Source organism: Mastigoproctus giganteus, chromosome 1 (assembly GCF_048544385.1).
Source record: "Mastigoproctus giganteus isolate SK-2022 chromosome 1, ASM4854438v1, whole genome shotgun sequence".
Classification (NCBI taxonomy): Eukaryota; Metazoa; Arthropoda; class Arachnida; order Uropygi; family Thelyphonidae; genus Mastigoproctus; species Mastigoproctus giganteus.
In genome coordinates, this window is record NC_143575.1 from 73,022,711 (window position 1) to 73,036,097 (window position 13,387).

The 13,387-nt window shown below is 35.5% G+C and overlaps 1 protein-coding gene across 1 annotated transcript in view; it reads right to left on the reverse strand.

The window, feature by feature from the left end:
- CenG1A (Centaurin gamma 1A) overlaps positions 1–6,011 on the reverse strand; it is a 751,861-nt gene extending 745,850 nt beyond the window's left edge. The window contains exon 1 of the mRNA XM_090380508.1: positions 5,741–6,011. Within this exon, the coding sequence (XP_090236634.1) occupies positions 5,741–5,918 (178 nt within the window). The 5' untranslated portion in view covers positions 5,919–6,011. The remainder of the gene's footprint in view (positions 1–5,740) is intronic.
- Positions 6,012–13,387: the final 7,376 nt, after the last annotated feature.

Genomic DNA, 13,387 nt, shown 5'->3' on the forward strand with positions numbered 1-13,387 from the left:
GCCCAGTACAACTTTCTATTTAATTTTGTTTTTTGAACCTTGTCAAAAGAAAATGTGGTATCCAGAATAAAAATAAATGGCTTCACTAATATGGAAAATTCTGGCATATTCTGCAAAGAAAATAAACCTCTAATTCATAGGCACATAGCCAGGAATTTTCATGGGAGGATTAGGAGGTGGGTGGGGATGATTCGATAAAACTAAAACAAGATTAAAATTGTACTTGAATTTAAAATTATATGAATGACCGCTATCCAAGGGGAAGGGAGAAATTACATGACCCATTTGACTCCTTTTCTCCATTGGGCATATATCATTTATAAGCATTATGTAAGATATACGCTGAATGGCCACTTTATGAGGTATATTTACCTAACAGAGAGTAGGTCCCACATTAGCCCTCCTGGTTGGGCATGGGCTGCCCCACTGACTTCCTTGGGGGTGCCTTCTCTATTTCCCCCATATTTCTGTCTTTTCCCTCCAGTCTTCAGTCTCCTCCCCCCTCTATCTTAATGCAAGCGAATTCCCCACACAACAAAATTTAAATACATTCATATTAACTTTCGCCCATATTCTAGGCCTTTCCTATTCAAGCAACATTACCCTTTGCAATTGAAATAAAACTAATTAAATGATTTTTTTTTTTTTTTTTTTTTAGGTCCTAGCCACTGAAATCTCAGGAAATTAGGTGGCAGGACCTGCCAGAGTAAATAATTATAATACTGGTGTACCTGGTCTGCCTCCACGGGGCAAAAGTGGGGCAACATTGGGCCTCAGCAGGGGTCCAGAAACTAAATGACCAGATGAACAATGGTACACAACACTACACATGTACAATATCCATACACTTTTAAATCTCTGGCATTTCCAGCACACTGGCACACCCATCACAAAGCTAGCAACACAGAGATGGGGGAAACCCCTGGTGCCGCTTGACACCAAACACACTTTACACTTTACTTTAGCCCTCAGTCTGGAGTTATTTTGGCATGAACTCAATGAGGTGTCAGAAGCAGGCTGCAGGATTGCTAGTCCATGTTGACTCAAATGCTTCCCATAGTGGTTGCAAACTGGTTGGTTGTGAATATACACTCCAAAGACCTCCTTCCATCTTATCCCATAAGTTCTTGATTATACTGAGATCGGTGACTGGGAAAACCACTGCAATAGGGTGAATTTTTGCTATCATCTTCCTGGAATCTTTATAATTCTAGCCTTGTGACATGATGCATTATCCCACTGGAAGAACCCCATTTGCAAATGGACATGCCAAACCATTAAGAGATGCACCAGGTTGGAAACCACAGGTTATTTGGAAACAATTTCCAGATAACCTGTGGCATCCAAACATCACTCCTCTGATATTAAGGAGCCCAGTGTATGTATTATGAAAACACTTCCCACACTATTACACCACCACCAGCTTGTACTGCTGATACCTTGCAGGATTGGTCCATAGACTTAAGCTGTTTTCACCATATTCTGGTCTCTCCTATTAACATGAAACAGCAGGAACCAGGATTCATCAGACTGGACAACATTTTTCCAATCTCCACTATCTAGTGTTGGTGTTCCTCAGCTCACTATAACCATACATTCATGTTTTTTGCTGATATGAGTGAAACCCAGTTTGGCTGTCAGTTGTGATACCATCTATGAAAAGGTATGAATAGTAGCATTCTGAAATGCACTCTTTGGTTACCACTATTGTATTGGGTTGTTATTTGACTGAGTGATTAACCTTCCTGTTACACTACACAAGTATTGTTAGCCTCTCATGTCAATAAGCTATTTCCAATCCCAGGATTGTCACACTGGATATTATTTGGTCATTGAACCAATCTCAATAAACCCAAGGCACTGTCATGCTTGGATACTAAGCCCAGCAGAGTTCTAGTTTTCAAATATTCATACCAACATGTCACCCACCAACTATCATACCACGTTCAAAGTCACTTAAATCTTTCATCTTGCCATACTTGTACTGAATTGCACACATACACCATCCCTATGTATCTGCCCATCTGCTTTTTATTGCATGTGATGCTGTTACTGAAAACATTCTATTCCATGAAACAGTAGGTTTACACCATTTGCCAAAAAAACATCTAATTTAAAATTATCATTCATAAATAAAACAACTATCACAATAGTTCTTTCACTATTCTGAGGATGCTTCCGTATAATTTATTGCATATGAATAATGATTAATATTTAAGATTGCAGGTTTATGCACAAACTACATAAGTTACGAGATATATGCCCATTAATTTAAATCCAAATACAGAGGGCTACACATGGCAAAAAAAAAAAAAAAAAAGTCTGAAAGATCAGAAGTTTACATATAAGATAAAGTTCTTATCATATGAGATAAATCTACTTGCTGACAACTACAGCAGGCATCAGCAAGTAGATCCATCCACACAGCAGTGTATTCGCTCTGTAATGGGACTAGCAGATCAACACGTGTAATTGGTTTTTTATATGCACCTAATGCACTTTTGCTTTTATAGTGTTACTGTCCATAAGAGTTATTCTATCCTATTTTAGATACTCAACCAAACCACAATATATTATTTTTGCTTAATTATTAATTATTATTTTAATTACATCAAATTATTACTTTGTTACTACATTACATTTTAATTACATTATTACTTTAATCAAGGTGACATCATAATCAAGTACATAACTTAATATATCAGTTCAATATATTTAATCTAAACTAATTGAAGTAGCCTAATGTTTAGGTTACTCAATTTAAGGGAAGTTATTACACTATATGGATTAAATAAGTTTTAGTTTGTTAAACTTTATATATGATTATCACCACACATATCAATTAAAAACAGTAAAATATCTATTGACTAAAGTTTCTGATTCTTGCTGAATCTTATCATCAAGCTTTATAAGAGAAACTGTAGAGAGCTACTCTCTTGATAAAACTTTTGGAAATATCAGTGTCTCCATAGATTTCATCAAGAGATCTAAACATCTAAAAACAAAGTTAGCATCCAGATTTTGTGTTGTTACTATAAGTGGTTGTACCATAAAGAGTGAAACAATAAAACCACTCATTAAAACTTATTTAACCTATGTAAATTAGGGTTTTCCCTTGTTGACATATTCTTAAATGAGAATTTGTCTTTTTGCAATATGTTCTTGAATTAGTTAGCTCCCAAGAATGGCACAATATTATTAAGAATTAGTAAAGTTTATTCAAAAATTCATGGTATACATAACTCTATGTGGGCAGGATAGTGCTTGGCAGCACATATGATTACTAATGCTTATTTTGAGATTGTCCACCACAGTGGTCCTTTGTCCAAAGTGCAAAGTAACCTGGCAGTTCATCAACATCACATTTAGATACCGTGCTGATTGCGATCAGCATTACAACAGACAGAGAATGTGCATAGTGTATGCACTTCTGTAACCACCCTGGTATGCTTTGTGCTAATTTTCTTAACAAGTCTTGGGGAACATTACCAAAAACATTACAGAATTTATTTTTGAATTTATCAAGGGATTTCGGATCCGATTTGTATACTTCTTTGGCCTGCCCTCAAAGGAAGAGATCACACCTGGACTCTGAGATCCAACAGGACAGTTATGAAGCCAGTGCTGAATAGATAATGCAAAACCTAGAAGTCAGCCATCTTACATGGTATACATAACTAACATATGCAGTGTAAGATATTACTCAACACCTCATCAAATATTTCATCTTATAACATGCATAAACAGCAGCTCTTTAAAACATTCTGTCACTGAGAAAATAATAAACTAAAAAACTTAAACATTTTCAAATAATTTGCTATTCAAAACTGGCTACTCTAATGAAAATTTGGTAAAAAAAAAAAAAAAAAAAAAACACTGGAATATACTGAGACAATAGCAGTATAAAAACAGCAGTTAATAATCAGTCCCACACTATACTAAAATCATTATGGAGTTCAACCACTTAACACTTCCCCACCACCATTAGAAATTTGTGAGTATATGATAGCAGTAATATTACCATAATATATAACTTCCCATAATTGTGGCCAATAATTATCACGATGAAACATATTTAAACATCACTCCAAACTTGCAAATAAATATAAACCTGTTTGGTTTTAATTAAAAAAAAAAGGTACTTAAAGAAATATTTTAATATAAATTTGGGTTATGCCAAAAGAAGATACAGGATAATACAGAAGTTGAAGGGCATTCTTCCACATGCAAGTAACATAATGTAAGAAGTATGAAAGTTAGAACACTACTCTGCATGAAATTTAAAGTAAAAAAAAAAAATATATATATATATATATATTTATTTATTTAGTGGCACTTGTTGCTCTTTGAAGTACAAGCTGAACAACTGCACATTATGCAGTATGTGCTCCAAAGAGCATTCATATTTAGTTGAATGGATGGAAATAAGAATATTTATTGTCATTAAATAAATTTTTTACTTTAAATTTCACATAGAGTAGTGTTCTACCTTTCATGCTTCCTACAAGATACAGGATGAAAATCATTCCAAAATGCAAAGTAATCTGGCAGCTAATCAACATCACATTCAGATGCCTCTCATGCTACACGACTGGACTAAACATTATTCTCATTAGTCCAATAATGCTATTGGAATAATGTTTCATTCCCCCACGACTACACTCTGCCTGTAGCACCTTTTAGTTAAGAAAACTATTCTGTAAAAAATTATTTTAATTTATACTAGTCAAAAAACTTTATTATATATAATTTAGTCTCCAAAGTGTTCTTATAGCTAACAACAAAAAGTTATAAAGAAAATGCATTATCAAGTTAAGTTACTATATTAATGAGCTGTCTTTCTTGATAACTCAATCGGCGTTAATGTTTAATTTTTCGGTTCTTTATTCATAACTATTGTATTTACATGCTTAATTCACAGCACTGATCTATAGTGCCTCCAGTGAATGGCTGGCAGAGCAATCCGCACCAATCGGTGAGAACTGCCTTGGCAGCTGTCAAGGCACTACAAAGTTTGTATCAGTAAGCAATCTGTTATATATACTAGATTCTGACCATTCGCAACTCTTCTTTGGACATGTTATTGAATACTAAAATCATTTCAATAACAGGTATCATATGTCTCCATCTGAAAATAAAAATTTCATAAAGCCCCACAAATTTAAAAAAAAAAAAAAAAGAAAGCTATATCAATTTGAAAAAACAGATGTACAATTAGATGGCACTAGTACTGATATGATATGACATCAGTCTGTCATGTAGCTTATATATTTAAAAACTGGCATCAAAACGGTACTCAGTACTTTGCATTTCAGTATCTTTGCCGCTTCCGCGTATGCTTTTAAAAATTTCCAGGCAAGCGAAAGCGCCTCTCGTAGTGTAAAATTAAAATACAGCCAATGCATGCTCCTTCAGCGTGAACATACGAGCTGCCTTGAACTCATAGTTCAAAAAAAAACATACAAAACCAAACATTTACCAGAGTTTGTACTATATATTCCTAGCTCATTTCTGCATCATGACCTACATATATATTTTGTCACTCTTTCAAAACAACAAAACGTGGAATGAAGTACAGTAGATTAAATGCCACAGCACGTACGTCGATCATGTGCACAAATAACGTGTTCTAAAGCAAGACTGTCTGTATATGTTTCTTCGAGATACTTTTATGCCTAAAGGGTCTGTATTTATACAATCACGTGTAACTGTCATGTTGAAATTATGCGTTGCATCTTACCTTCTATGCACACTACATGCTCCCGTATTTGCTGAGCCAAAAGAGGGTCAGGGATGAGCTCTAACAGATCATAGATGGCATATATGCTAGGATGGACACTCTCGAAACGTTGGATCTCCTGGCGGATAGCCGGTGAATTACTGTAATAAGGCTGCTGCACATGGCTCCTGTTGCTCATCTTAACGTTTCGAAGTGTCAGCTCCACAAAAATAAATTCATTTTTTGGATAACATAAAATAACAAAGAAACGAACATCAAAAAACACTAGAGGTACAACGACAGATCACGACACTGCAGTGTAATCACTCTCACTGAAAGCGCGCATGCGTCATAATACCAAGCACTGCGCATGCCTCAGGCGTTTCCAGTTTACAACTTCCTGACTAATATGGTGGCATGATCGTATATCTTAATCAAAACTGGAGTAATCAAAGGTGATATTTAACATTTATTGTTTTCGTTAGTTGTCTTTAATCGTTATATTTAATCCACATGAGTTATATTAGTCAAGAAAGATATTTACAAGTTACCTTCAATAAACGATTAAGCATATAACTCAGGATGTGAAGCTAAAATTACGATTTCCGTGCACTTCACACGAGAACTAGTAATGGGATAAAAACTTGCTTTTGGAAGCATTATATTCCTTTCAGTGTAAAAGAAGAAAATGTAAAAAAAAATCTCAAGAGCAGTCGTTATCTAATAATAATTATTGGTAACCTCAAAAATTCTCATACACAAGTTTCTACACTCCTGGAAGACGTCTGTATGCACCATAAAGTGATCACATTTTCTGCAATCAATGCAGCACACTTCACAAACCACTTATGTTATTTCATAACATTTTATGAAATAACTTAACTATGAAATAAATATTTTATGTTATTTTTCATAACATAAGTGGTTTATGTTAACATAAACCTTCACAATTTTGATGAAATAACTTAAACATAAACCTTCACAATCTGGAGATTTATGTTAGGAACGTTTTTCCAGCCTGTTACTCAGTGCTTGCAGCAGCGGAGGGTTTGCGTGGTATACGTGCATGATGGCCACAGAAGCCGAAGCGCCAGCCAACAAACAAACAAACAACAACAAGCCTGGTATGCAGTGGCGTATCATCCTGTTGTGCCGTGGCGGGTAGCAGAGTGCAAGCACCATCCTCCCCACACCGGATAGTAAAGACCTGGGTTCGAATCCGTCAACGAAGCGAGGATATTTTTCACAACGTGGCTGAATTAGTCGGTCTCAGGCAAGGGTTACATAATTTTATTATCCTGGAAACTCAGGTTTTTCGTCCAGCAAACAGGCAAATCGAATACACGCAATTTATAGATATATTCGGCGCAATATGGTCAAATTGCTGACGTGCCTAAAACCAAATATAATTTTTATTTTACCATCTTTCGCTTTTCCTAAAAGGAAAATAACCAAACATTAACAAAAAAAAAAAAAAAAAAAATTAACATAAAAAAATGATAAGATCACACATAACAGAGGCAACAGAAATGGGCGATTACTGAATCAAACACGAAATTAGCTGCAGGGGCGCAGATACGGTCTTTTGCACCCGAGGCGGATCCTTCTGGTGTCACTCCCTAAATAATGTTATCAACTTGAAAAAAAAAGTCTTAAAACTTAATTGATTTTAAGAAATCACAGAAAACTAAGGAACGTTAAAAATTCAGTGAATAAAGTATAGCGTATTTACATAGTATTGAATATAATAACGAAAAAGAGATACAAAAAGTGAAAATCAATAACAGAAGAGATTTATAATTTCCACTACCATGTCTTCATTGTGGCAAATTTATCGATAACCTTATCAAAATTAATTTTACTGGCATATTCATTTTCAACAGATAATATAGCCAGATTTGATAATCTAGTCTGATCCACTGATGAGCGGAAGTAATTTTTAATTAATTTTAATTTGGAAAAGCTTCTTTCGCAGAAGCTATTAATATACAGCTGTTAAAAAGAACCTTAAACATAATAAATTTAGTAGAGACCGAAAAATCCCACTTCATAATAAACTCTACAAACTGCAATTGTTTTGTCCACTGTTTTGCTTCCACAATTTTTGCAGCTTGTAACTGACGTCTTAGTCGGCCAATTTCTAATACAATTTCTTGTATTAGAAATTTGATGAATTTCTAATACAAGAAATGACGAAATTCATCAAAATTTTCGGTCATTTCATATTCTTCTTTCTTAGCAACAACCAAATTATACAGTTGAATAATGGCAAACGTTCCATCGTTTTCGAACGAACCCATCCAGGCATTCATACATCGCTATTTTTAATTCTTGGAGTGACAGTCCAGCATCCTTCATCATTTCTCCTGCCATTTGTTTTTTCTTCCTTATTCATCCTCCTTCTTCCTATTGAAATACCCAATTCGCAAGTTGTATTTGCGAATTGATAAATAATTTCTTTAATAATAATAACTTTAAAACACATTTTTCCAGGCTTATTCCGACTATTTGTAAATATTTTTGTGTAAGGTTGGTTAACTTCTTGCAGAATTTCGTGCCAGAAAGAAAGATAAATTAGAAAGAAAAATTACATATGGATGATAATAAAATTTCAGCGGTCCCTTTGATATCTATATTCTCTTGAGGTTCACACTATGTTTGTAGAGCGGAAGTTATTTTTTCAAAATTCATTTTGCCCGTATTTACAGATTCATAATGTGCACTCCACCTTGTGTGGGCAAGACTGTCATTCTTCTTTGTTATTGTTATTTGATTTTTAGGAGCATTAGCAACTAAGGCCATATTGCTCCGGGATATGCGGTGGTCATTCCCTGACCTTTCCGCATCCTCCGTATTTGGTGGTGACAGGCTCGAACCCCGGTCTAATCAAGAAGCGTGTGCTATGCACTGCTGCTCCTTCCCACCTGGCTACAGAGGCGCCTGTCATTCTTCTATGTTGTTTCATTATTTCCCGTCGGTGTGGAGAGACTGAAAAGAAAGAATAAAGATTTTCCAAAAATCCAAAGAAGGGTTACTTCTTTGGATTTTTGGAAACCAAATACATGACGAAACGCTTGCAGATGAATGCATTCCACATAAATTTAACGAGTGGTTCGCACAGTGAATAAACAATGCTTTGGGATTAAATTCCTTGATTTTAGATTGGACCCCACCATGAATTCCTGCCATGGTTGCCGCATTGTCGTAGCCTTGACCACGACACAGATTTATATCCAGTCCATCCTTTTCTAAATTATTCAAATTTTTTTTTTGCGAGTTCGGCAGCGGTCTTTCCAACAATGGGGAAGAAGCCTAAAAATGACTCCATCACTTTTAAACTTGTCACCTACAACGTGAACATATCTAATTACTTCACACATTTGGTCAGTGTGGGATACGTCTGGTGTACTGTCAAATAGAATTACAAAATATTTAGCTTATTTTATATTATCGGCTACTACTTTTTGTTCTCCCATAGGTTCCTAAAATGTTAATAAACTCATTTTGATTCTCTGGCGATAAATATAAAGGTTCTTTCCTATCAGATGAACGTTCAATTCTTAAAATATGTTCTTTCAAAATGGGATCATAATTTGATAGCAACTGTACCATTTCCCTAACCATTTCCCTTTATTTGTAGAAAATATGTATTTATCATGTCCACGAAAAGGAAGATTCTGACGAGCCAGAAATAAGATTACATCTAAAAGCCGATTTAAACATCTCTCCATTTCTTTCTTTCTTTCTTTATCCAGTACCGTCTGATGAATGTGGTCAATAGTTTGTTGAAACTTCAACCCTACACTTAAGGTTTTCATTCTCCAATGAAAACTGTTTGCAGCAAAAACAAAATAAATTTCCTGATGATGGTGAATAAACTATCCATGTTTTTAAAATATTTTCTCCGTTTGGCAGTGTCTTATAAAACCAGAAAGTTGTTAGCTGTCGATATTTCCCTTTAATTTTTTAATCCGCTCTTTCAACAGTATGAAAAAGGTCAGTCCTCATTTCGAAAATATTCACTGCCTTTCTTAATAAAATAAATTCTGAAGTTATCTGATACCGGTGTAGGCCAAAAAGCAACGTCGGAATATTTTAAAAATATGTTTATTTCCTCTTCCTTTTCAGAATCTTCTCTCTGCTCGTGTATTTTCACTAGATTCTTCTCCACTTGTGGATGAATAAGCATCTTCTAGATTCTTCTCCACTAGTGGACAAATAAGTATCTTCCAGGTTTTTCTCCACTAGTGGATAACTTTCTCTGTTAGATCCTCTTGAGACGATGACTCTTGTACTTGCTCTTCTGATTTATCTCGCTGAATATCTATTGCACTAGATGTTGAAGGTGAAACATACTTCAACAATGAAATTCGCTGGGTAGATTTCGCTTCATGTTACCGGCAATATAAAGAAGTTCATTAAAAAACGGAAAATATATGCAAATATAAAATAAGTAAAAATAAAAATGAAAAATGAGTTTTCAGGAAATACAAAAGCTCGCCTATATACTTCGTATAAATCGGCTCATCAAAAATGTGGTGCTAACCTAATGACTTGTAAGACGAATTTTGCAAAAAAACAAAAAAACAAAACGCTGTTTGTAAAGGCTGAATATTGTTTTGTCCCCAGTTTTATGTGTCTTAATAACATACCCAAATTTTAAACGCAATTAGTACAGTCACAGTCGGCTAATATAAAAATCAAAGTATCTTGTCGTTAATTAAATTGTGTCAAATATAAATTAACTAACAACTGTACATTTAAGTGGAGAAAGATAAATTTTAAAAAAGGTTGAAATTATTTTGTTAAAGTTAATACTTTCCTTTTCGTACTTTCAAGTGATAGCACTCCTTTCTGGCTGGCACCCGGAGTGGACCGCCCTATCGCTCTCTTCCTTGCTACGCCACTGGTTAGCTGTAATTTCAGTAAGCCTTAGCCAACTGCAGCCACTGGACATTTCAATTAACAAACTCTTTAAAAATATTCATGCTCCTGACGCATTAATACTGTACTTTAAAGAGTTCGGATCAAAGGAAAGGAAACATAAAATCAAATTCGACACCAACACGAGTGGTCCAACTATTTTCCAGGTGTGTGCAAATGGGTGAAAAATTAGTAGGAGCTAGCGAAACATGAAACAGCTGCCAATGTTTACAGAAAATGAGGAATCAGCAATGTCCTTGATGGTCCTGAAGATGATGCTCTCTTTGAAGAAAGCGAAAGTACACACCATCGGTAATGACATGTTACCGGCAATTTAGACTTTCGTTTTACCCTGACATTTTGTTAAGTAAGCATTTGTGAATTTTTTGAAATACACGTATATGCAATAAAATATTTTTTCCTCGAAATTTGTCTTCTAAAACATGAAGTGCGTTTCGTCCAAAAAATACGATAATTACGAGGCGGCTGTTTTGCTTTTACAACTTTTTTTTTTTTTTTTTTTTTTTTTTTTATAACAAAGGCACTACTCATGCTAACATTCTTCGCGGGATACACAGTAGTTATAATCACCGTTTTCCAAACACCAGGTAAAAAAGGGCCGTGTTCGAATTGTGTCAAAGACGTGATTTTTTTTTTTTTTTTCCTCTATATTTTGTGGCTTTGTTAGTCGGTCTCAGGCGAGCATTAAAAGGTTTATTTCTCCCGGAAACTGGCCATTCCGGGTGAAAAAAAAAAAAAAAAAAAATGGGTTTTTCATTAATCAAAACATGCAAACCGAGCAAAAACCCAACTATTATATTTAGGCCACCCGAATAATTAAATTCATCTGCCGTGCTGTGTCTTATGTCTGTTAATTGCGTGAGTTCTATGGTCTGTTTGCTGAACGAAAACCCCCAGATTTCTGGGAGAAAAAAACGTGCTATCTACGCCTGAGACCGACTAACTCAGCCACAGTGTGAAAAAAGCCCATTAATATTCCTCCCGTAATCGATGGTATTCGAACCCGAGCCTTTTCCACACGGTGTGGGGAGGACGGCGATGATACCACTGTGCTACCCTCGCAGTTGCAAACCGAGTAGAGAACACATGCAATTTATGAGCAAAAGACACACAGATGGATAAGGTTGTTCTCGGGTAACCGCAATATGACAATTTTAAAGCTACCGCCAACAAACAAATAAAAACTTTTTTATTTTATTTTATTTTTATTTTTTTTATTAACTTCGGCATTTTTATTTGCCCGTCTGCCCGGAGCCAAAATAGGTATATTGTAGTTTATCACTGATATTCATTAAAACATGGCTAGGAATGTTGCGCTACATAAAAAATTAGATTCTCTCTTTCCAAAACGAACATCGCATGCATTCTCTGATGTGATTTCTGACGTACCTGAAAAGGACATTAATATCAACGATATTGGAGGGGGCGTTCGTAGAGTATGTGGCACCCGGGTTCCAATCGAAATTTGGTGCACCCCTTTAAAATTTTCTTCATATGTGTATGTAAGTTTCAGGTTTTCAGGCGTCCCTTGAACGTTGGCACCCGGGTGCAGAGGATCCATTTCAACCTCTGGATGGCCCGCCCCTGGATATTGGTAATGGGACACGCTCATTTGTAATCCTCCCTTATTCTCCTCCAGTGAGCAGAAATAGTCTAGCCCACTTCGTGCAGCTCGAGTCTCTTAGTTTGATATCCATTCAAGTGAATGTAATCTGTAAGCAGGGTCAGCTTAAGGCACGATCGAACAGGGCGCAAAATTCACTGATTTGCTGTAAATTTCAAGTCGGAGAGGGCGCACCAAAAAAATCTCGCACAGGGCGCTGGTAGACCTGGGGCCGCTTCTGTCTGTAAGGGTACTGTATATGTCATGCTAAACTTAAGTATTTAAAGGTATGCAACTATCTTTCAAGTGCAAAACTGAAAATAATTCAAGAGGCAGAATAAATTGTGCTGCTAATAGAAATAAATTCATATATTTTTTTTTCATGTTTTTAAAAAATAGAGCGCGCGAATTAGTCAAGGTGTATTGAATAAAAAAAATATATGGTATGATAAAAAAAATATATATATATACAGTATATATATTTATATATATATATATATATATATACCTGTAACATAGATTTATTTTCATTATAAACACTTTCACTGCAAGGGTATGCAGTGGCTAACCCTTGAAAGGAAAATACTGTATAAGAATTCTAGTGGTAAACTTTCACCACTAGAGTGTTTATATTTTTGTGGGAATCTTATCAGTACTTTTGGTGCACCCAGAAATTTTATTTTAGGGAAGGGCGCATACATACTACTACTACATCCCGCTTTGGTAGCTTTTACAAGCGTCAACGTGACAGCACAATTGCTATAGATAAAGGGATGGTTGATTGGTAGAAGGGAGAAAGTGGTTATTAATGAGCACTTTTCTTCTTGGACTAATGCTATTAATGGAGTCCCTCAGGTTTTAGTGCTGGGCAGTTCACTGTTTCAATACTTATTAACTACACTGTGCTGCTACTTTATCAGGTACACCTACCTAGTAGCGTGTTGAGCCTCCTTCAGCCTTCAAAACATCCTGAATTCGACTAGGCATGGATTGAACAAGATTCTGAAAACATTGTAGGAATGGAGTACCACGCAGACATGAGTGTGTAACGCAGTTCTTTGAGATTCGATGGAGATGTGGGCCTGCAGCGAACAGCCCTTTCCAGCTCATCCCAAAGATAT